Here is a 24998-nt window from a genome sequence, read left to right as displayed (position 1 = left end):
ATCTGCCTTCCTGAAGAGTTTTATAATTTCATTTATACTTTTTAAAAAAAAACTCTTTTACAATGAAAAGAAATAGGTTGTTAATATTAGTTTCTGATGAAATTGAGACATACTTCCATCTTAGTTCTTCCCAACTTTATAAAGTAACCAGCACCTGTTAGGTTATCATGTGGCAGTTCAGAACAGGGATTGGTTCCTTTAAAATTTTGTTTTGAATGGAACATTTGGCAGTGATCATGTGAGCTGCTCACATCCAGTGAGCACAAAACAAATTACTATTTATATTGTACACAAGATCAAAAATTAAGTGAAGGTTCCTGTAGCAAACTGTTGCATTGTGAATTAATGCCAAACTCGAGGTGTGAAATTATGCAGGGACATTGTGTCTTAGTGCTCATTTCAACAGATTCATAATGTCATGACAATATTAAGTGAAGGAGTTACAGAATGAATGCAATGTATATGAAATATCTATAATCATTTATTCTAGCTTAAAAACAGTTTGAAGGTTGAACTGCACCCGTGACCCCAGATTGCAAGAAGGAATCTTATTGGAATTTGGCATCACAGATTCCAAAATGAGATCAACCATATATCAATTATGTAGATGTAGATGGTGCCTGCCACATTGACCACCGCCAGTGGGCTGATATCGCCTCAAACGGCGCATCTTGGCGCCTCACAGTTCAGCGGGCAGCAACCTCCTTTGAAGAAGACCGCAGAGCCCACCTCACTGACAAAAGACAAAGGAGGAAAAACCCAACACCCAACCCCAACCCACCAATTTTCCCCTGCAACCGTGTCTGCCTGTCCCGCATCGGACTTGTCAGCCACAAACGAGCCTGCAGCTGACGTGGACATTACCCCCTCCATAAATCTTCATCCGCGAAGCCAAAGAAAGAGAAGATGTTGAGTATAACCATAAGGTTCCATTTTTCAGAACAAGATACTCAGTAATAGCATTACATTAAGGGGGTTTAATAATAAATAGGTATGGATCATATTATATTCATATAATATGAACTGAGCTACTTTGCAAAGAACAACATATGAAAATACAAGTGTAACAGCTAATTTCATGATGTTAGAGCCAACCAGCAAAGCTGTAAGAGGTGTGCAAGCCTATTGCAACAAATATCAATGTTTCTTCAGTGACATAACTGGTTTAGTAGGCCAATACTTACTCATTTCGTTTTTGAGACGATACAGCAGATGACTTCAACATGGCCTCACAATACTACAATTAATAATACACTTCTGAGTGCATCTAAAGTAGCTGTTTCCTTACTACATTTAGTTGCATGTATTGCCTGAATTCACATCCAAAATCTGACATAATTTCTCATTTTGTGGAGAGGTCAATTTGCTTTTACTACTTATTTGAAAGTTACTGCATTTCCAGTCTTTCCAGGGTATCCCATTCACTGTAACCAAGCTTTGGCCACTTCTGATCTTGCTTTGGTTTTGTTACACCAACATAATAAATAACATTAGAGAACTAGACCCAACAACAAAATAACCAATAATTTTATAGTCAACTTTAATTTTCAAACCATGACTCTACTTCTCTTGTCTGGATCAATATTGAAATACAAATGGAGCAGATCTTCCTGGAGAGACTGTGTAGAAGTCAATTGGCTGTCAGCAGAAGAAAAACACTTTGCCAATTTGCAAACTGCAAGGATTAGTAATGCTAAATGTAGCCAGATTTTTAAAAAACACTATATTTTATAAATTAAGCCAAAAGTTTCTGAGGAGTACTGAAATAATCCTTCATAATTACAAACTATTATTTACCACGTGCTGTTACACTAATGGTGTGGATGGCTTTAATTGCACCAATAAACATTTCTCAATTTACATCATCTCTCATTTTTCTGGTTAAGAAGCCCTGCTCAGGCTTAAAAACAAATGCAAAATATGTGGCAGAACTAAGTGCACGACAAAATATAGGCAACCTTCTAATTTTCTTTCTCTAAGGTAAAATGCCAAGCCTTTAACTTGGGGTTATTCTCACCTCCCTGCTGTCTACCATGTGTTGAAACACTTAAGCACTGCAGAAACAAAGCGTGTACCAGTGGAGCCCAGTGATTTGCTTCTTTCTGCAATTTCCACATCACGTACAGTACATGTGAGAACAGGTTTAAGAGATAAAGGAATAAATAACCAACCAAATAATAAATTCCAAAGCTTCTCAAGGACCCTGCATTAGCCAAAATTTTAAAACTGGAGCCTAGTATTGTACTAGTACTTGTATAAATTTTACCCATGAACTTATTTAAGTACATACATTTTTAATATTGCAGGAATGAAATGAAGACACTGCATAATATGCAAGTGCATTAGTGAAGTTTGTGTTCTGTTTAAATTGCAATGAGATCTAATTTGTGTATCCAATTTTAGCCTTTGCTAGGTGTTTGTTGTGTTTTTAATTGAATGTTATATTCACAATTGGTGAAGTATATATTTTGTATGGGGTAAACTTCTAAAATTAAATGAAAACTTGCAGTTTGCAGTTTCATAAAAATGCTTCAGCTAGCCCTGATATGAATTCATTTGGGTGAAATCCATAATACAATGCACACGGCTGAAAAAATACACACCTTTGCTGTACATAATTTTCTAAAATCCTTAAAGGGCAGGTAGAATCAAGGTTTAACCTACTCAGCCCTAGTCAGTGACAAGGCTTGATTGATGAATGGATTGAGTATTAAAAGCTGTACATTAAGTCTGTTCTTTATCTGGAAAGATGCAATTATATAGCAACTGTATGTGCAAGGTTCTCCAGTTTAGGAATCTAGAGGAACTTGCAAACAATTTAGGGCCCCCACTGTGTTACAAGCCTACCTTTTTCAAACTTTGTTTTGACTACGTTTAATTTCCTTGCTTTTCAGACTTGCCTCTCTTCACAAACCCAGATGGTTCAAAGGTTATGTTGCATTGACTCAGATACTTCAGATTCCTGATTCGTTTCAGATACTTCAGATTCCTGATTCGTTTCAGTGTCCTCATTTTCTTTCACTCCATTCGACTCAGATAACATGGATGCCTGGGTTAAAGTGCTCACGGTCCGGATTTGCTGTGCATCAGTTGGTGGCAGAAGAGTTAGTGACTCCACGCTCAATGCATCTGTGTTGTCATCAGAGATAAGTGATATGGTTGGCTGATGGGCTGGAGTCAGACTTGGGGCCAAATTAGCTGCTTCTGGTTCAGTACTGCTCGGCAAATGGTAACAACTTGCACCACCTACAACTGCAGGAGGTGAAGAATAGGCTTCCTTGACAAATTGCACTTGGTCTGGAAAAGTCAAGTGGGTCTGCTCTTGAAGTTCGGGTCCATCTAATATTAAAGAGAGACATTTTATAGATTTCACGTCATTCAAGCAAATTTCCAACTTTTGTAAAACTCCCTTTCAAATATGTATTTCTGAATATTTAAAAACTTTTTCTTTTATAAATGATTGTGGATTTCTACTCTAAATTTAAAACCATGGCCAAGTTAAAGTTGGAAACCCCAAGCCACCTAGGTGAATATTTTTTCATTTAAAAGAATGAATAGAGATGAAGGACTGAAATAGTCCAGCAATTGTACTGTCGCATCCTCAGATAGTGATTGGAACCTTAGAACAACCAATACATCACGGCTTTGTGCAATAACATGAAAAACAAAAGGCCAAGAACATTCACACTTTACATTTAATTGCCCCATTTTTAAACATTATGTAAGATTTTCATCTGAAAGGAAACTTAAGGAATATTTTATAATTATTTCATTTCATTAGTTTTTGTTTTACATTCACATCGAGTGTTTCTGTCAGATAAAAAAGGCAAAATTAATGACAAGCCAAAAGAAAAAGCAATAACTAAGAAAAGCAAAAGTACAGAGATGAGATGAAACATGAAAGTGACAAAGTAATGTGAACAAATATATTTTTGTTTTTACAGGAGATACAATTTTTTAAAAAAATGTCCTCGATTTTGCAATCCATTGCCCCTTCCTGTGCCTCGTTTCTGCTTGTTTTGTCTCCATGGCTGCGCTGCAAATGTACACAGAAAATTTAATCTGCACCCGCAACACGTGGATAGGGTGCTTTCCCTTCGCTACATAAAGGGCCCTGTTTGACCTGCTGGGCTTCTCCAGCATTTAGTGTTTTTACTTCAGTCATGGCGTCTATAGATTTTTGTGATTTAATCCAGATAGTGTTAGATCTTTTTCAAAATATATAACTCTTGGAGCTGTTGAATTTGGTTCCACTGTTCTATCAGCTGGAGCAGTGTTGAGATAATGTTGTTTGGTCCATATGTTGAACGGTTGATGTGTTACAAGCACACAATATCACAGTTTGCAAATATGAAAACAATCAAAGGTGGCCTTCCATATGTATGGTAATCTTTAAAGTGTTTAACAAAAGTTTTACAATCAAAGTTACTTGTGGGAACATCTATAAAAAGTTACATTGTTGAATGAACTCAAGGTTAGCACGGTTGAGTTGGCTATGACAGAGAAATCTTTGAGCTGGGAAGGGCGATGCAGCCAAATAAAACAGGAGGGAGAGGAAGGAGTGACAATACTCTTCATCATATCCAACTGAAGTAGCTGTTGGTTGTTAGAAAGGCTGGCAATCATATTATGGTTCAGACAAATCAGTAAGTGTAGATTTACAGCTGCAACTGTCAAATAAAATAAATCAGTATTTAATAATCATGACTTGAACAATGATAATGAAACAGTGAATAGAGAACTTGTTTTCTGCTGAATCAATGTAGGGAGTGAGTGGTAATTGCACAGGGCTCAATGCAGATACATCTATTTTAGGATGAAATCATATTTGCTCACATTGGAATGAGGCTGCTGGAGAATGCAACTGACCACAAACATTTTATTTTAAAAAGGCAGAGGGTATTGTAGGGATTCTGTCTGCATGAAGCACAACTGTAACTATTGTCAAGCCGCTTTGGCATTCAGTTACATCTTTTTCCATGCCTCTGCAGGGCTGAATGGGAAAATGGATCAGCTCATGACAAAATGGAGGGAAAACTCGATGAATAAAAAGATTGCTGGAGAAACTCAGCAGGTCAAATAGGGTCCTTTATACGGCAAAGGTAAAAATACCTATCCTACGTTTTGGGCTTTTTTTGCTCTCCAAAAGGAGTTCTGTGGGATTCTCTCTCACTGCTCCCCATCTGTACCGAAACATCAGTTATGTATTTTTACATTTGGACACTGTTTGATCTGCTCAGTTTCTCCGGCATTGTGCTTTTACTTCACCCTTGGTGTCTACAAATTTTCATGTTTTACTTTCAATTGGCTGAATAGCCTATTTCTGCTCCTGCGTCTTATGGTCTATCAGAAACTGGTGAATATTTTTATGTGCCAGGATTAACAGTAACACCATTTAATGAGTCCGAGAACAAATCACTCATTTCTAGAATTATGCAAATATTAAGGAATGTTTTTGAAACTACATTGGATCGGCATTTTTCAATTTTGCATTCATTCTAAATTTTATTGTGAGAATTGTTCTGCTGAGAAACTAATAAATAATTTGAAATGTTTCATCAACCACAACTAAAATCTACTTTGAAGCGTCAAAACAGTTAAGATTCATGTTTAAGCCATTTCTTGTTATTGCTCATGAATAAAAGCTTTCAAGTGTGATGAAAAATGGAATTAGAAAAAGAACAATAGAAAGATTTAAGCAAACAGAATTTACATTAACTTATTCATAAAGTAAGATGGAACAATTATGCTGGCATAAACTAGATCATGAGCTGATAACACACATCCAAAGCCAATTCCCACCAGGGCTGGAATATTTCACTCACCAACATGCATAACGTGCTGCTGAAGGAGAACAACCTACTAACTTAACTGTGCCATCAGTGCAGGTCTCCCTCCTCCTCCACTATGCCATTAGATATTTCTGGTTATTTTGCACCACCTGATTTTCTTTGCAGGTTTTCCCTATGGAATGAGCTAGTCTTAGCTCACCGCAAATGACTTTTATTTAAAAAAACAACAATGAATTGCCTCAGTTTTTTGGCGAGTGGAAAAGAGTAGCCTTATTTTAATGAATCCTAAATGACGTGTTTAAAATTAGAGTGTGCTTTTTTTTTTCCAGCCCTGGGATAAATTTGTAATTTCAAATATCAGAACCACTTTCCTTGTACTTGTACATAAAAATTTCAAACTAAGAATGCAAACACATGATTTCTATACCAGCAGAGAAAGAAGTCCTTCAGCAATCAAGTCAATTACTTTTTCTGTGGTCTTAAGGTGTCCAATTTTCAACTCTTTTAAATATTGCCCCCACTGAATTTGGCCCCACTGTTCTATTGGCTGGAGTAGTGCAGATTTACTACTTCATTAGAATGGAGTTTATAATTTGCCCTTAACAAATTTATGCTGGTTCTCCTGTTAACTTCTGTATGATATAATATGGACATGCTATAAAAAGACCAATGGTTTGTGCAACAATTTTGGATCATCATATAAAAACAGTTGAAAAACAATGTAAAGATACATCTCAAGAACTATCTAGTTGAATAATTTAAACACTAATTCCGGCAAAAGGTGGTTTGTCTAGAATTTACAAGTGTGAATAAAAATACCTCTTCAAGTACAAAAGTTACTTAAAACTTCTTTATCTGTACTTTTTTTTTTAAACTAATCAGTTTAACAAAAAATATTGATGCCAAAATAAATCAAGGAAGTTAATAGTATTTACAGGGCCAGAAAATTAAGGGGTTTAATCGTTAATGATTCTAATAGCTTGGTTGCATATCAGCATTTAAAATTTTTAAACGTAGACATAGAGCACGGTAGCAGGCTCTTTTGGCCCACGAGCACAAGCCGCCTGATTAGCCTAAAACCTCAGTACATTTTGGACGGTGGGAGGAAGCTGAAGAGCCCACACAGACACGGGGAGAACATACAATCTCCTTAGACAGTGCTGGATTCGAAGCCTGGTCGCTGGCGCTGTAATAGTGTTGCGCCAACTGTGCCATCCCTTTATTTTATTTTACTTATGTAATAATGCTCCTGTGAGAAGCACTTTGGTCTGTTTTGTGATGTTAAAAGATACCTGGGGGTTGTTTTTGTTCTGTTTGTTCTCACCTAGTGACTCAAATGGAGAGAGAGAGACTCAAAAATAATGCAAGTATTTTTAAAATAAAAGGTAATGATTATGTCATGTCAGTTTTGAAAATATCGTATCCATAAATATTGAATTCAATTAGTTAGGAAAGCTTTGTGCTAAGCAATTATGACCATGGCTTTAGCTGGACCAATCATCTTTTACACAAAAACAGAAAACATTCAGCCAGTCGGGCAGCACCTGAGGATCTGAATTAATGTTTCGGGCCCAAGACCCTTCATCAGAGCTGTACATTTTCCTAGTTTTTGTCCGACCTGCAAGCATCTGCTGTTTTATTTTACTTTTGATTTAGTGTTAGGGTCCTTAATTAACACATATATTCAACATTTCTGCATCACTTCACAATACAGTGTGTGTGTGTGTGTGTGTGTGTGTGTGTGTGTGTGTGTGTGTGTGTGTGTGTGTGTGTGTGTGTATAAAGTGGCTCTGTATTTGGGAGAGAAGGATTTAAAAGCTATAGCCACTTTGTAATAGTTTACATTTCATTGATTGATATTTTTAAGTGCAATTTTGAGGATTGTGGTTACAGTGATATTTGTATATTCTTGCATACCATTAAAAGATTGCTTGGTCAGTCAATTAAACATACTAGAGGGATACTGATGAACAAACTAAATGATGAGAAGCTGGGGGAATGCAACATAAACCTGCCTGTGTTTGCACTGTGTGAGCTGTTGCCTGGAGGCCTAAACCCAGTGTCCGCCACGACTCTCAGCCTCTGAAAGACTAAATACTCGCCGTCTTCCTCTCCTGCCAGACCTTACTAAAAGGAGTAGAACAGAGGGACAGATCATAGGGAAAGAACGACAATGAATAGATAGAAGTGGTTTTGCTCACATGGGTATATTTCAGCAGCTAACACATAACAAAGTTTACTTAAGATTTAATTTGCAAATAATGATAAAGCATTTTAAACATTACAATGGTTCAAAGCTCTTCATTACTGGTGTCTATGAGTCATTAGTGGTTAAACTGGGAGTTCATAGAACGAGTAGGTAAGAGCTACAGACACAAGTTTAACACAGTACAACAATATGCACACAAAATAGCAAGCTGAAAAAAATCCTGCACGTCACAAAACACCACATTAAGTGTTTTAAAGCTGAATGAAAAACACATGCTTTAAAAAATATTTTCAAATGCCCTGTCCATGCTTTAATATCTTAAACTGTGAACTCAGTAAAATATCAAATTAGATTCCATCAACTTATTTTTTTAAAGCGCCGAAAGGTAGTATTTTAAAAAATTCTATATTTGATACAATTTACCTTTTTCACCATCACCGTGTAATTAAATGCTGGCGATTCAAGAAATCTAAACATTACTGAATCCAACATCTTCACTTAGTAGAGAATACCCTATGCAGTCATCATATGAGTTAGTTATAATTTGTAAATGAATTGTCCCAAGCTGAATTTTCTCCAGAACATTCTGCTACAAAAAGCTACAATGGAAAGCTATTGGGTGAAATGAAACAAAATCTGAAATAAAAACAGGAAATTCTGGAATTACTCAGGATATCAGGCAGCATCTGTTGGAAAGATAGACACTACATCTTTCCACGTGCATTAAGTTTGTAGCAATTTCTATTTTTATTTTGGAATTCAAGAATCTACAATTTAAAAAAATCTTGAACAGAATCTCATTCACTTTTATTAAATATTTGTAAAGTAGTTCGGATAAATAAGACTCCCGTCACATTGTGGTTTCCTTTTCACCAGTGATCATATGACTGCATACAAGCTTTGTGTTTATGAACAATTTCTACAACTCTGTTTAAATCTGTCATCAAACCACAAAATTAACACTTTTTTTGACAAGATTTTTCCTCTGGGAAAATTTTTTAATGCCATTGGTTAATAGTAATCTCCTGTACAATATCCATTCCAGAACTCTTATTGCTTCAAGTTTCAAATACTACACTGGCATGAAAAATAAACACTGGACAACAATCCCCCCCCCCCCCCAAAAGGTTTTCTTCCTGAGCTGAACACAAAGATAATTACAGATTTATTGTATCATGTAGGAAGCTGGAGAAACATTAAATGAACTTTTATTGAATTTAACATGTTTGATTGCACAATGTACTTCTGAGCCAAACTCTCAGGTGGACTGCACACATTAAACAAGTGTGAGGAGCCCAGGGTTTATCTTGCTCACCAATTTTACAACCAAAGTAAACCTCATAAGCTTTCTTAATTAGTTCAGTCATTGAGCCTTAAGCATATACTTGCCACAAATGTAACAAAATTTGTCACAGAATTTGTGACATTAACAAGACATTTCTGCTGTATCGAATCTTCCTGAAGACAATAAATGCTATTGTTAAGTACACTTAGTATGCTATTGCCTGAAGAACATGTGCATCAACATGCATTCAGTCTATATAAATGTAATGGACAGCATCTGTAGATGTGAGCTGCTTTTATAGCCTCTCTGCATCTATCCGGACTAAACATGCCTGGGCCTAAGACAACATTTGTATGGCATTTACACTGAATGCATGCCAAGGCATGCATGGACTGACTAAAACAGCTTGCTTTGTGGGGCAATATGCTCAGAATCTTAAAATATGATAGAAAATCAAAATAAAGTTTATATCTAAAAAAATGATACATGATAGGAAAATTTTTTAAGGTGATTTTCGTGATCAGCAGCCCAGATCCATAAATACATCCAAAAATATTCAGGAAGCAAAATCTTCATTGTCCAGTGAAATTGCTATCTATATAAATAATATGCTGAATTTTGACCTTGAACAATTATTTTGTTTTGAAGCACGATCACAAATGAGACTTCAGTGGGATATTGGAAATTTATCCCAACTGATATAGCTCAAACTTTAAGTTCATTGTCAGCTTAGGGTTACTCCATTTTTTGTCCCATCTACCATCATAGCCTCCCCAATCTATCACATTAATTCAATCTTTAAACTTTCAAAATTTAGATTCGGTGTACCAGTTTTGGATCGAATTATTTCACATTCCCTCTCAATGAAGATTTCCATCATGTTATGGACACCCAAAAGGACCCTCCACATGATTTTGAAGGTAAACCTTCCTCGTTCCACAATACCCAAACCTAAGATAGCCTGATCCTTAGTTAGCTGCCTGAGATATTATTCCTGGAAACAATCCAAAAGTATTAATGCTGATTTGGTTTGGCCACTCTGTAGGTAGTTTGAAGTTACCCATGATTACTGTGGGGACCCTTGCTATAGGCATCTTAATTTATTGTTTGTCGTCCCTTTTGTTAGATCCCTGTTGTTAGTTGAGCCTCTCAACAATATCATCTGCTTTTTAGATGCACTCAGACCAACTTCACATCTCCTCTTTCAGACCCAATATTCTTCATCACTGCACTGATATCATCCTTTAATTAAAAATGCCATTTCACCTCATTTTCCTTTTTGCTTGTCCTTCCAAAATACTGAGCACCATTGTATATTTTGTTTCCAGCCTTAGTCACCTTGCAGCCAGTTTTCCATCATAGCTACCACATCATACCCACTTAATCTATTTCTACGACCTAATTAATTTGTCACCCTGTTATAAATGTTTTGACATACAGCATTGCATATTATCTTTAATTTTTAGTCCTTTTAATCCTTTTATTTTGTGCAATAACTCGAGTTGTTTTCATTCTTAATGGAATCTGATGATTTTTAGTCCAATCATTTTCTAGCTCCATCTTCATCTTGTTCCACTCCAGACGACTGAAGCGGCAGCACTGAATTCCCATCCAAGTATTCTCCACCCACACTCCCTCTCCTCTTCTTATTCCCCATAAATTTAAAAATACATCTAGAGATACAGCATGGTAACAGGCCCTTCTGGCCCAAGAGCCAGTGATGCCCAAATTCAACAATTAATCTGTTAAACCCATTCGTTTATGGACAGTGAGAGGAAACCGGAGCGTCCAGAGGAAACCCCCCCCCCCAGTCACAGGGAGCACGTAGAAACTCCTTACAGTGTTGGCTTTGAACCTGGGTTCTCTGGCACTGTAATAACATTGTGCTAACCATGTTGCCTCTTACAGCACTTTATTATTCCACTATTATTTGATTTGTGAGAACTCTGGTTCAGCACACAGTTCATTATTCTCTAATTTCCCAGTATGGATTTTACCATCCCATTCCAACCTCTTCTGCATCAATCTTTGAGCCACGTCTGCCCAAGAAATATGGCTGGTAAATAAATTTTACTTTGTTAAACTCATAATTCACAGGGAAGCAGAAACTAAACTTCAGTGAGCTTCCTTGTGAATGCAGCCCAACAAGATGCAAAAGCCCAACTAGATTTTGGGAGCACATCTTGTCGCCAATATGTGACACTCGTTTGAATTTAGTCAACTTCAAAAAAAGAGAGAGAAATCTATATCCTTATTTTACTACTTTTTAAGGGAAATGCTATTGACGTGAACTAGATCAATATGTAAAATCTGCAGTAGAATTACCTGCGGGACTCTGAGCTGCTGAGGGAGTGGAAGCTACACTGGTGGTGATGGTATCGCTGTAGCCGGTACTTGTTGTGATGGTGCCACTAGAGGGTGGGGAAGGGGATGATGCTGGAGAGGGGCTCTGTTGGTTTATGTGCTGTGCCACAGCAAATCCTAGAAAGCAGTACAAGAAAAATTGTTTAAAAAAAAAAATCTTGATTCCTTAAATAGTTTCCAATTTAAATAATTCAGGCTACCGGATTCCTTTCCTAGAAATAATTAGTTTTACCTCCGCAATCAAATTAAATGTATCATCAGCCTTCTTAACGACTTTGTCTAAAATATAAACAATTTAAAGAAATTTCATACAATTGGGTATGGTTTGAAAACAAATTGCTGAATATTTTTTGAATATACATTTAAATCTTCAGTAATGAAGAGTTTCTATTGTTTAACCTTTTACCTGCATAGATACCATGCAGATTTCCAAATCAGAACTTGGCAATTCTTTACCATTGTCAATGTTAGTCTTCTGCACAGCTCAACTAAGGGCAGAAGTACGAGTACGCATGCAAGAAATTGTTTGGTCTTTTCCTGGAGCAAAGTTGAGGTGCAAACTTGTGCCTTGAAATTCTAGAGCACCTCACAAAGATGAAATTAAATGACACAAGTTTCATGGAACAATGATTTTGTTTGTTGGACTCTTGCCAGTTCGAGCTGAGCCCAAATTCTCAGCTGCAACAAACCAAGCATGACACGTTTTGGCAATTAAAAAAATACACTCTGTCCTTCTGATAGCTAAGAAACCAACAGCTTATTAATACTTGCTTTACAAGAAACAGGAGACAAGGGGATCATCATGGGGGATGGGTGGTGGGGGGGTGAAGAGAAGGGAAGATTGAGAAAGTTTGAGGGACACCCAAAAATTGAGGGAATTGAGTGGGCAATAGTACAGCAGGAGGATGGATATAGATAAATATTTAACTTGAATACCTACCTGCTATGCATTCTGAGAGTTAAAAGTTAAACACGAAAGTCTGCAGACACCATGGTTGAAATAAAAACACAAGGCTGGAGAAACTCAGAAGGTCAAACAGTGTAATTAATGTATATAGTAAAAATAGATCATTGTTTTGGGCTTGAGCCCTTCATCAAGGTAAGGAAAAATCTCAGCAGGCATCTGAACAAAATAGTAGAGGAGAAGCACAGTCCCCAAGACAGGAGGTAATAAGTGGATTATTTTGTTTTGATGCCTGCCGACATTTTTCCATTCCTTGATGAAGGGCTCAAGCTCAAAATGATGGTTCTGCATCTTTTTCTTTGCTATAAAAAGGACACTGCTTGACCTGCTGGGTTTCTCCAGCCTTGTGTTTTTTTAGTACTGTGAGAGTTAAACTTTGTTGTCCTGAAAATACCCAATGAGAAGCACCCTTGGGACAACCTGATCCAAATTCCCCTGAAATGCTCCAAAAAGGAATGATAATGTTTTACCTGGCCTGAATGCGGTAAACTGCACTGGGGATCACAAAGGTGACTTACAACAGAAAGTGACCATTTGAATTTTCCAAGAAACAAAACAATCTGGAAATGGTCATTATTTTGCTCCCCCTTCCCATGAGTGTCACACAACCACCCAAAAAAAATTAATTATGTACTGCTGGAATCAAAAGCAATGTACAATTGAATTTCCTGATTCAGGAAGTTCATTATGCTCAGCCTTAGAACCTTAATTTCTTTACCCATTTTGTCAGTCCTCCTGAAAATGTGCCCACCATGAGATGAGCATTACTGATTTAATCATATAATGTTTAGTTAGAAAACAGTGTTATATTCTGGGATTGTAAAATTATACTAATTCCACTTTGCAATGCTACCACTAATTTCTACGACAAATCTATTTGGATAAATTCATTAATGGACAAGAAGCCCAAGCTTCAGGCTCTTCGAAGAGGAACACAGAATTTAAAGTGTAAAAACAAATTTCAAAAATTTGGAAACAATTTTTAAGAATTGCCTTTTAACTTCAGTTGCTTACCTTAAAGAGAACCCAGTAACATACTAAGAAATCAATAGGCTACTGAGGTATGAAAATATTTTCCCTAGGGTTATATTTTCATAATTTCCTTTCATAAAATAATACAGCAGATCTGCATCACAGAACTAATCTGCTTACTGACATCAAGCATAGTTTATTTACTGTACATAAATATTTTAAGAGATGTTCGGCCTTTAAATACCAAATACAATTTTTAGTCACCTAAATGGATAAAATAAAATAAATGGCAAGTTGATGCCAAATAATTATGTGCTGGAAATAAAAAAAAAATTGCTGGAAATCTACAATGGGCCAGATAATGTCTCTGGAAGAAACATCCACTGATTCACATTCTATTGTCTTAGCTACTGAGGCTTTCCATTATTTTCAGATTGGACAAAGCTGATGACCATTCTTTAGAAAAAGCACATCTTTATATACTCATTTTGGACAGCTCCATATAAGAGGTAAGAACAAAGCAATTAACATCTATGTTTACCATATGGAAATGAACATTAAGTTGGCACCATACACAACAAGATAATATGGGAAAAGAAATAATGATTTAAAATATTCATGATAACCTGAAGTATTAAGGGAAATTTTAACTGATTTGCCCAGAAAGATCAATATAGTAAATGCTTGTAAATCACTTCAGTTGGAATCCTTCCAAATACTGTCAATTATGCTAAGGTTGAACAAGTCCTAATTCAGCACACAGGATTATCTAATTTGCTCAGGACCATTTGGCAAAAGGTTAGCTAAAGCTTTCTTCTCACCACACATGATAGTCTGGCCAACAAATACTGCAGTTAAATGGTTTCCAGAAAAATGCAGGTTTCATCCATTAGTTCCTGCTGAATTGTTTTCACAGTTCAATAAACTTAGAAATGATTGGGGGGGGGGGGGCGCAGGGGGTTTCTATTTCAAAGCTGATTAACTGAAGTTGTTGACTCCAGTCCACTTAAAGTGTCCCATCTTGTTCAGAGATGATTCAAATTGTTTTATTTATGTCTGGATATCATCTCTGCCTAAAGTACATCCTTTGCCCTTTTCACAATCTTGAAGAAAACTTCTGTTAATAGCAATGAAGGGAAAAAGCATTTCAGTGTTGTCTGGTACATGTCAAAAACTACCTGGCCATACTTTGAAAACTTAAGCCCATTTATATTTTGAGAACCAAGCAGTTGGTTTCTCATTTCTTAAGTCTCAGTTTCCTAAATAAGAGGTAAAACCTCTCGCATCCATAGTAAAAACACTGCAAGTTTATGTTTTGTCCACTCTTGGGAGGTAGGCACCACAGCACATGAACGTCTATTCATTGTTGGCAATAATTTTAAAATACATCTTCTCAAGAATGAAAATCATTTAAAGTTATGGACATAAATTTTAAGTATGGGGATCAGGTAAATCCATTTTTTCAACAAGCAAAAGAAGTACATTTTGTGGAATGGTGTTTGCTGTGATTCTATTTAATTGTCCACCTATATATTTTTTAAAAATTTCAATCCATTTTCTCCATTCTGTTCCTGACATCACTTTTGAAAACTTTGGGTCAGATTATGGCGACTATTAAGCTTTTTACACAGCCCTTTTGTTCCAGGACATTTTCTTTTTCCCCAGAATGTCTGTTATGTAAAAAGCACCAAGACAGAATTGTGGGGGGGGGGGTTCATACCAGTCTGCAAAGGGACCTTGTAAAATACCTGGAACACCTGCAGTGCAAAAGGTGCTTCTGGCATTCTGGGACCCATTTGGGTCAGGATGTGTATGGACACCTTAATTTTTAAAAATGTATCAGGTAAGCATTTAAAACTTGGAAAAAAATGAAAGTCAGACAACAGGAAAAATCTTTTTAATAATACTGCTGTCCCACACCCTCCCGTGGCCCTCTGCCCTGGCGGTTCGCTCCCTGCTCTCTGTTGCTGTTGGCCCCTAACCCAAATCCCACATCTAACCCTAACGCATGGAGATAAGGTCACCCACTATACAGAGAATAAACTTACCCCAGGACACATCAAGATGCACAAGTACTGGAATGGAAGTAAGACACTGATCTTGCTAAGAACTAGAAACAGGCACAGGGTAGTGAAAGCATGGGCCAACCAAAAGTCGCAGTTTATAGTCATGTAGAACCTCAGAGAAGAGACCAGTGAACATAACTGGGATGTCTATCCTTCTACTCACATACGAGCAACCTAACCCTAACACGAGTTCTGCCAGATTGTGAACAAATCAGTCTGTGGGTTTGTCCTCAGTTTGAACAGTCTGAAACCCATCGCCCTGCTCCCCTCTCCATCCCAACAGCCCGCCACCAGCCCCCAACGATAGACAATGGTGATGAGTAAGGGATTACTTAATGTGGTATGTGAGTGGAAAGAAAAAGTTTAAAATCCACTGCTATAAATCAATACTTGCAGTGGATTCTCCCACACTCTTTTATAAATTTTGAGCAAATGTTTTATTAAATTGTGCGTGTATTTTCCCATGCTCCTTTATACATTGTGCGTGTACGTCTTATTAAATTTTGCTAATTTTTCCTTTTAAAAATATCTTTATTGAATTTAATAAAAAACACACACATATTAATCCAATACATGGGCTGAAATACAAGACAGATAATTTGTAATTCCCAAAAAAAACCTTAAATGTACATAGTATAAATTCTTGATTACTCATTTTATCAAAATATCTGAAAATTTAAAAAAACAAAAAGAAAAAAAAAAGAACTCCTTACCCTCCCATTCCTCCCCCACCCCCCCAAAACAAGGAAACAAAGACGACATTTGGAAACCAGACCACGGTACTCAGGAGCATCCAAACACCCGAATTCTTTAAATTATGGTAATAATCCATGAATGGGCCCCACGTCTTATTAAAAAAAAAGTTCATCTTTACATCTTTAACAATAGGTCTAATTTTTTCTAAACTGAGAAAAGACATGCCTTGAATATGAGCAGGTGCAGTGCTCTCTTTCCATTTCATTGAAATTACCCGTTGAGCTATCAATGAGGTAAAAGCTAAGATTCACTTCTGAGATTAAGTCAATAGTATCTTCTCTTCGTGAGAAACACCAAATAGGGCAATTAAGGGGCCTGGTTCTAATTGTACCTTAAAAATGACTGATAACAAACCCATTATAAACCCTGATATATGTCTTGTACCTTTGTTGTGTCTTGAATGTCGTGTGTAACTGTGGTTAGTTAAGTGTTAAATGTTGAGGGTGGGGGGTAGGGAGGGAGGGAGCAAAAAGAGCTTGAACTCTGTATAAAACTGATAATTGTAAACTGGAGTCAATGCTGATACTGTTAACATTGACGCAGATAATGTTGATAACTGGAAAATCAAAGAAAATATTTTTAAAAAACTGAAATCTGTTTTTCCTCACACTCTTATATACATTTTGTATATGTTCTATTCCCACACTCTTCTATTAATTGTTGTGTCAATAAAAGTAACAATTGATGGCAAACCCTTGTGTCCAGACTCGGATCTCACGGACCTGACACTTTCTCAACACAACAATGACCATTGAGGGGACTGACAGCTTTACTGTTAGCGTCACTCACCATTATCACCCTAATTTCAATCTCGGATACAAGACCATGGAATATTTTTGAGCCATTCTTTTGGGAAAAACAAGTGGGTCAAATGTGGTATTAGGACACAGAGGCCAATGCTGTTGAGTTACATATCCTGCCCTTTTGTTCGCAGAATGCCAGGTTGCTGTGTAAAAACCCAGCGACCCGGAAAAATACTGGCTTTGTTCATTTCAGTGTGAATGACCAATGCTGGCTTATTGGCGGGTTTTCATTAAGCTAGTATCATGGGATTTCTGTGTAAAAAAAACCTATGTGTGATTCACGTTTGCGATTCTGAAAAGAGGCATCACCTTTCAAATTGAAGCAGTTTTGGATGAGCATAAGTATTAGACCAGAGGGTTAGATTTCCAATATTATGATGGGGAGTCACTACTTGATCCTGTGCCATGATCAACTTTTGGACAGGATTTCAAACCTCAATAATTTTCCTGCAAGTTTTAGACCTGCAGATCTGGGACAAAGAAAATGGCAAACTTCAAAAAAAAGCAACACCTTTTAAATAAATTTTAGTTCTAAGATTATTTTTATAAACTTACTGTTTCTAAGCATCATAAACATTTAACACTTGTTTGTTAATTCCAGCAGATGTCTGGTTGGATTCCCTCATGCAGTTTCTCACTTCAAGAGGTAATAGATTAGGATTAGTTTTCATATCTATATTCCTATTGTTTTTCACATTTATTTTTATCTGGCCTGACTTTCAGATAAGAGATAGGATTTCAAATTGTTCCTTGTTTACATTACTGAAACAGGTGATCTTATTCTTCTGACACCACTGTTCCTGCAGATTTTAAGTGTTATTTCCTGGATCTGTTGTCTGCATCAGATGGAAGGAAACTTTAGTGCCGACGTTAAACCATGTTAATGATTTTCTCAAGGAAAGGCATTGATAAGATTTCATAATATCTTGCACAATAAAGTTTCTCAACCAATAGATAGTTGTCAATAGTAAAGCACAGAAATCTGCAGACACTTTGAAGTAAATATACAATGCTGGAGAAACTCAGCAGGTCAGTGTCCTTTAGGTAAAAATACAAAACCTTTAGGTAAAAATACATAACCGGCCTTTTGGGCTAAAGCCTGAAACGTCAGTTATTTATGGTTGTCAATACTATTCCATGTCTACACGTTAGGTAAAAATACATAACCGGCCTTTTGGGCTAAAGCCTGAAACGCCAGTTATTTATGGTTGTCAATACTATTCCATGTCTACACATCATTCAGAAAATAGGTAAAGTAAAAAAAAACGGTTTCTTTAAACAAGTGGCACTGATGATGACACATCCCTTTTAATTCATGACACGGACTCTTCCAGGCTGTAACTGTTTGAATTAGGTCAGTACATCTGTGAATTCAGTTCCATTTGTTGTCCAAGTCAAGGTTTGCTATGATCAACTAAATTTATCCACAATTATGTGAATTATTGATGTTTGCTTTGGTATTGTTGCTTGCAATTATCAACAATTCATTAAAATTAAAAGAGGACAACAGCATTTCCCCAAACTGCTATTTCTCACTGCAGATGGATCCATTCAAAAATCACAAAAGGTAATCACACGTGATACATTTTAGCACTGGACTTCAAATCATTACCCCATCAGTAACACATTTTCCTTGGCTGTTGGCATATTATTTTGACCAGATTTACAATGTGTGGTAAAAACCCATGAAAGAGCCTCATGCTTACTTAATTTTGGGTTGATTTCAGGTACGGGGAGGAAACAAACAAACTTGACTGGGAAGCATATAATTGGGAAGCCTCTTACTCTCAGCGACCAGTAAATTTATGCCATGCAACTCTGCTAGCGGAACCTGAATGCCTCAAAAGAAAAGCGGAGAACATGGAGTCTGGCGAATTAGGAGCAATGATATTGCTTTGACATGATGCCACAGTTCAGAATGGACTTTGCTGATAATCGGGTCACTGATTTGCTAATAATGAATGGTTAAAGAGCATCCTGAAACAGAGAAAATGGAAGTTGTGGTCTGCATTAATATCAATGACAGAACTGGCAATAGATCTTCTGAAGCTAGGAATTAATTTAAATAGCAGGTATTCAAAAGACAGTAATTTCAGGATTATTCCCAATAGAATTTGCTGACATATTTATGAAATGGTCTACAGAATGTCTGGGAGAGAGATATCAGAGCAGGGAGAGTTTGAGATTTCTAAGACTTTAATACTTCAGCAGGACTGGGTCCAACACCCTCGCAGTGATGTTTGCTCAGGCTTTATGGGGAAGGTAAAAACAACATTAAGAAATGGCAACCTCAGAGCCGGAAGAAAAAATAAAAAAAGAAACAAAAGTTAGAAATACATTAGGCAAATTAAACATGCAATGAAAGCAAATAGGGTTAAAGTACAAATAAATATTGTAAGGATAAATTTCGAAGCAATAGATCTACATGCAAACTGCATCAACAACAAGGTGGAAAAGTAACATCAGTAGTGGAAAGTTACTAGAAGTTATTCTGAGGGACAGGTTCTACTTGCATTTGGAAAGGCAAGGACTAATTTGGGATTGTTAGCATGTTTTTCCATGTTAGAAATTGCCTCTTGCAGATCTGATTTAAGATTTTTTTTGATGAGGTGACCAAGAGGATTGTTGAGAGCACAGTGGTAGATTTAGCAAGGTCTTTGATGAGGTCTCACATGATAGCTGTGACAGAACTTTGGATCATGAGATCACAGGAGTCAGAGGCTGGTAGTGGAGGGCTGTGACCAGAGGTGTGCAGCAGGAATTGGTACTGAGTCTTTTGTTGCTCATCATGCATTTTAATAATTTGGATGAAAATGTTGTTGACATGGTATCAAGTTAGAGTTCAAATTTATTATCAGGGTACATACGTGGCACCACATACAATCCTGAGATTCTTTTTCTTGCGGGCCAGGCAGAATTTCTACTTATCACTAGTGTAAATAGTATTCATCCCTTCCAGTAGTCGCTCCCTCGGCACCTTCTATTATGACCTCCTCCCTCATCACCATTCAGGCCCCAAAGCAGTCCTTCCAAGTGAAGCAACATTTCACTTGTGAATCTGCGAGTCATCTACTGCATCTGGTGCTCCCATCGTGGCCATCTTAACATCAGAGAAACTGGACGCAGACTGGGAGATCGCTTTGCTGAGCACTTCCGCCCCATCTACATCAATGACAGAGATCTCCCAGTGGCCAACCGTTTCAATTCTACATCCCACTCCCGCATGTATGTCCATGGCCTCAGGCCCTGCCAAACCAGGGCAACCTGTAAATTGGAGGAGCAACACCTAGTATTCCGTCTGAGCACTCTCCAACCTTATGGCATTAACAGATTTCTCCAGTTTATGCTAGACCACTCCCCGAACTCCCGCTCTTCCCTATCCCTCAGTCTCCTTTCTTCCAGATCTCCACCCCCTTCCATTTTATTCCATGCCTGTCTACATTTTGCTCATACCTTGATGAAGAACTCAAGCCTGAAATGTTGGTCATGTATCTTTATCTTTGCTATGTAAAGTACACTGTTTAATCTGCTAAATTTCTCCAGCATTGTGTTTTTACTTCAATCACTGTGTCTGCAGACGGTGTCTTACTTCAAGAAAAATATATGTATGTACAAAGAGAGAAATGTAAACAACTTGACTGTGTAAATACAGAAAATAATTGGTGATGTGCAAAGTCAGATTCCCTAAATGAGTCTCTTAGTTTGTCGTTGAGGAGTCTGATGGTGGAGAGGTCGCAACTGTTCCTGAACCCGGTGGTGTGAGTCTTGTGGCACCTGGACCTCTTCCCGGATGGCAGCAGCAAGAACAGAATGTGTCCTGGGTGGTGTGGATCCTTGATGATTACTGCTGCTCTCCAACAGCAACATTCCACATGGATTTTTATCGATGGTGGGGAGGATTTTGCCTGTGATGTACTGGGCTGCCTTTTGCAGGACTTTTAGTGATGAAGCTCGTCAGCACACTTTCCACTACACATCTGTGCAAGTTGGCCAAGGTTTCCGATGCCATGCCGATGTGCAGATAATATACAAAATTGGTGGTAATAATGGAGAGTGAAGAAAGTTGTCTACAGTTACAAAAGAATCTAGATCAACAGGCAAAGAAACTTAATTTTTACAAGTGTGAAGTGATGCACATTGAGAAGATAAACCAGAATAGGCAAGGCAGCAGGGAATGCTGTGGAGGCGAGACCTAGGGATACAAGTACAAAGTTCCCTGAAAATGGTGAAGACATTGTTTGAAATTTTAAGGATGAGGTTTCAGGGTACTTGAAAGTAGAAGATAAAATAGGACAAAGCAAATGTAATGTCAACACACAAGATTACCAGAAAAAAGCTACAAGCCCAAGGATTGGAAGTGTTTTGGAAATCAGCCAAGGACAACTAATAAATTGATAAAGAAAGGGAAAGTAAAATAAGAATAAAAACACAAAGCCGGAGAAACTTAGCAGGTGAAGCAGTGTCCTTCACAACCAACGTTTTGGGCTTCAGGCCTTCAACAAGGTATGGAAAATGTTGGCAGGCACCCAAACAAGAGAGCAGGGGTGGGGTGGTTCTTACCTCAACCACGGTGTCTGCAGATCTTTTGTGTTTAACCAATAAGAGACTCAGCTCATGAGAATCTAAGCCTATTAGTCAAAGACAATGTGCAAAGTGGATCTTGCAGTTAGATATAGATAAAAAGAATAAAAAATTAACCTGCCTGGTTCCCTAGAGTGACCGTATGGTAGATGGGGTGGTGGAGGGGTGTGTGGCGTGTTTGTCTTCATTGGTCTGGCATTAAGGGTAGGAGATGGGAAGTCAGGAGGATATGGTCTCAGAGGAGCACTGAATTAAAATTAAGTTTCTGAAATGCAAGTATTGCACTCAATCAAAAAAAGTGCTTTATGAACAATTGAAACAGCCAGTGATAAAATATAACATTTTACTTGGTAAGATCTGTTACAAAGAAATAGAAACAGAAATGCATGAGAGTCTAGAAGCTAAAATTAGCAGAAAAATGCTCATATGCAGTCAAACAATTTTTTTGCAAGATTCACCAGCAAAAGACATGCTGTTACATAGAAACATATTATTATACAAAGGGCAATACTTGGAAGGATCAACATTGTAGGAAGAGGACCTCGGCGTAAAAGTTGATAATCACTTGATTTGGGTGGGATCGTGGGAGATAATAAGCATGACACAATAACCATTGTAAAAATCCCAAAGCAACGTGAAATTACAAGTCTAATCACTCATACAGAAATGAGTTAATGTGGTTTGGTGATGTTGTCCTGAAGTTACAAATGTGCAGTAAGACAATGCGATTAAAAGGAATTTTGGTATTTAACCATATAACCATATACAGCACAGAACAGGCCAGTTTGGCCCTACTAGTCCATGCTGAAACAAATCCCCACCCTCCTAGTCCCACTGACCAGCACCTGGTCCATACCCCTCCAATCCTCTCCCCTCCATGTAATTAGACAGTCTTTCCTTAAATGTAAATAACATTCCTGCTTCAACCACCTCCGCAGGAAGCTTATTCCACACCCCTACCACCCTTTGCGTGAAGAAATTTCCCCTCATAGTCCCCTAATAATTTTCCCCTTTCAATTTGATAAGTACCTGGATACTATCTCCTTAATTAGCAATAATATTGCATGTTTCAGGGATTTAAAGTGAACTGAAAATCTAAATCAAATAGCCAAAGTTTGCCAATAACCAAATTCTTATACTCAAAATGCTCATACAAACTCTATCACTAATGGGAAAATTCATTAGAAATTTACATATAATAGATAAATGTTGCCAAACAAATTATTTCTAGTTTGATGTTGTCATGGACAGAAATTTTAAATTATATTTGCTGACTTATATATAACAGGTGCCCTTGGTCAAACCGAGAATATAACTTTTCACACTATTCATGCAGAAAATACAAATTAAAAAACCCACAAAACAAATTCATAGCAATGGGTAGTCCGAGAGAGAGCTTCTTATTTATTATGAGAATACATTGAAGCACTAAACATGTTAGTTACGTTGTGTAATGAAGCTATTTCTCAAAGAATGACATTTAACCCATGTTTTGCACAATGTTTAAAATGACAGACTTAGTTCAGGAGAAAATATTCACCATTACCTGGAACCTTATCAACAGACGCAAAAACTGAACGTTGAACTGTTGGATCGCTGACACCCCGGCGAGATTGGTCATAGAATCTAAAAGGAAGGTGATGGGCTGAAGATGATGATCCATGCCCAAAACCCATAATCTCTGAAGATGTTTGCACAGGGAGATCCAACAGAACTGGAATACAAGTGCATTGAATAGTTAGAAAATTCTAGTCCAAATAAGTATGCTTAAATAAACTTTGTAGTGCAAATTACAATCTTTAAAGGAAGAAATCAACAATTGTAATAAATCTATCTTGCAGCTTTCCAATTCTGTCCTTCCCAATATTTGGTTTATGTCAATGTGAATTATAAAATTTTGTGTTTTCGATGGTGTGAAATTTCTTTTAAACATTTGCATTAAAATGTCAAATTATCCATTATATTTGATTCTGAAATAATAAACTATTCCAGTTGCAGGTTTGAACGCCACATATCTCCTGATTAACATTTACACTGCCATAAGGGAAGAATGGAGATGGAGCAAGTTTTTGGCCTTCTCTATTGATAATAATCAACAATTGTAGGACTGTTGCAGTAGATAAGTAACTGAACTAGTAATTGAAATAATAGTAACAAGAGTTTATGTTTAAATTTACATCATTAAATAAATCTGGAATACAAAATATCAGCTAAAATAACCATGACTCCTGACTCAGTCATGTCATGGAGTCTTAAAAATAGTGAGCAGAAATGGCTTAATAAAGACAATTAGGGGAGGGCAGTAATGCACACTTCCAATTAATAGACACCCAAGACAGTCTCGCCTTGACGTTCAATGCAATAGCATTGTCAAGTCCCCGCATTAACACTGAAAGAGACAGTATTTGCTAGAAACTCAATTGGAGCAGAGACAACAGGAAAAGGTTAGAGGCTAGGTAACATGCAAGTAGCACCCTGCAATCTTTCCATTATCTACAAGCATACGTCAGGAGTATGATGAAATACTCGAACAACTCTTAGGCAGTTCAGCACTTCTCAGGATAAAGCAGCCTCCTTAGTTGGGACCCCAATGACCTTCCTTAACAAACACTCCCTCACTATTCATGTACTATTCATAAAATACACATTTTCTCACCTATGATACTCCAACAACACCTTGCAAAACTGTAACCTTTAGCACGAAAGGGCCTGTTCAGCAGGCAGATATCACTTATATCTAAGTCAAACACTATGTTAGTTTAAAAAAAAAAGAATGATTGATTCTGGGAAAAGCAGCTAATTTTGAAAGTGAAATTTCAGTTTATTGACCACATATCTCCCATATATTTCACTTGGTTGTTAAGGATTACATGCTTTGATTATTTAATTACAATTGTTAATATTGAATTTAATACCAATTAGATAATCTGGTAATTCATAATACTTTAAGGCTGATGATTAATAGAGTGTATAATAAAATTATGAAAGGCAGAGATAAGGTAGATAGTGAGAGTCTTTTCCCTGAAAGGTCCAAAACTAGAGAGAAAATGTTTAAGGTGAGGGAAGAGAAAGCCAAGTATTTGAGGAGATTTTTTTCTCCCAAATAGAATGTGGTGCTCGTAAGGAATGATGAAGCAGAGGAAGTGGTAGAGGAAAATAGTATTCAGCATTTATAAGATGTTTAGACAAGTACTTGGATAGGAAAG

The 24998-nt window shown here is 37.1% G+C and overlaps 1 protein-coding gene across 13 annotated transcripts in view; it reads right to left on the bottom strand.

Annotated features, from left to right (window-relative positions):
- clec16a (C-type lectin domain containing 16A) overlaps window positions 1–24998 on the bottom strand; it is a 210582-nt gene that overhangs the window by 77161 nt on the left and 108423 nt on the right. For 6 of the 13 annotated variants that reach the window (XR_011347334.1, XR_011347331.1, XR_011347332.1 and 3 more), the window contains exons 21-23: window positions 23339–23506; window positions 11612–11767; window positions 2848–3339 (exon numbers count right to left, since the gene is read on the bottom strand). Coding sequence is in view for 7 of the 13 variants with exons in the window: in XM_069906108.1 (XP_069762209.1) it covers window positions 2924–3339; window positions 7820–7915; window positions 11612–11767; window positions 23339–23506 (836 nt within the window). In the remaining 6 variants the exon portion in view is untranslated. Of the gene's footprint in view, window positions 1–1523; window positions 3340–7807; window positions 7920–11611; window positions 11768–23338; window positions 23507–24998 lie in introns of those variants that run through there. The other 7 variants (XM_069906101.1, XM_069906102.1, XM_069906103.1 and 4 more) reach the window with 4 other exon arrangements.

Source organism: Narcine bancroftii, chromosome 12, assembly GCF_036971445.1.
Source record: "Narcine bancroftii isolate sNarBan1 chromosome 12, sNarBan1.hap1, whole genome shotgun sequence".
NCBI classification, from domain to species: Eukaryota; Metazoa; Chordata; class Chondrichthyes; order Torpediniformes; family Narcinidae; genus Narcine; species Narcine bancroftii.
The sequence above is the reverse complement of the archived record's forward strand: the minus strand, read 5'-3'. Positions and strand labels throughout refer to the sequence as shown.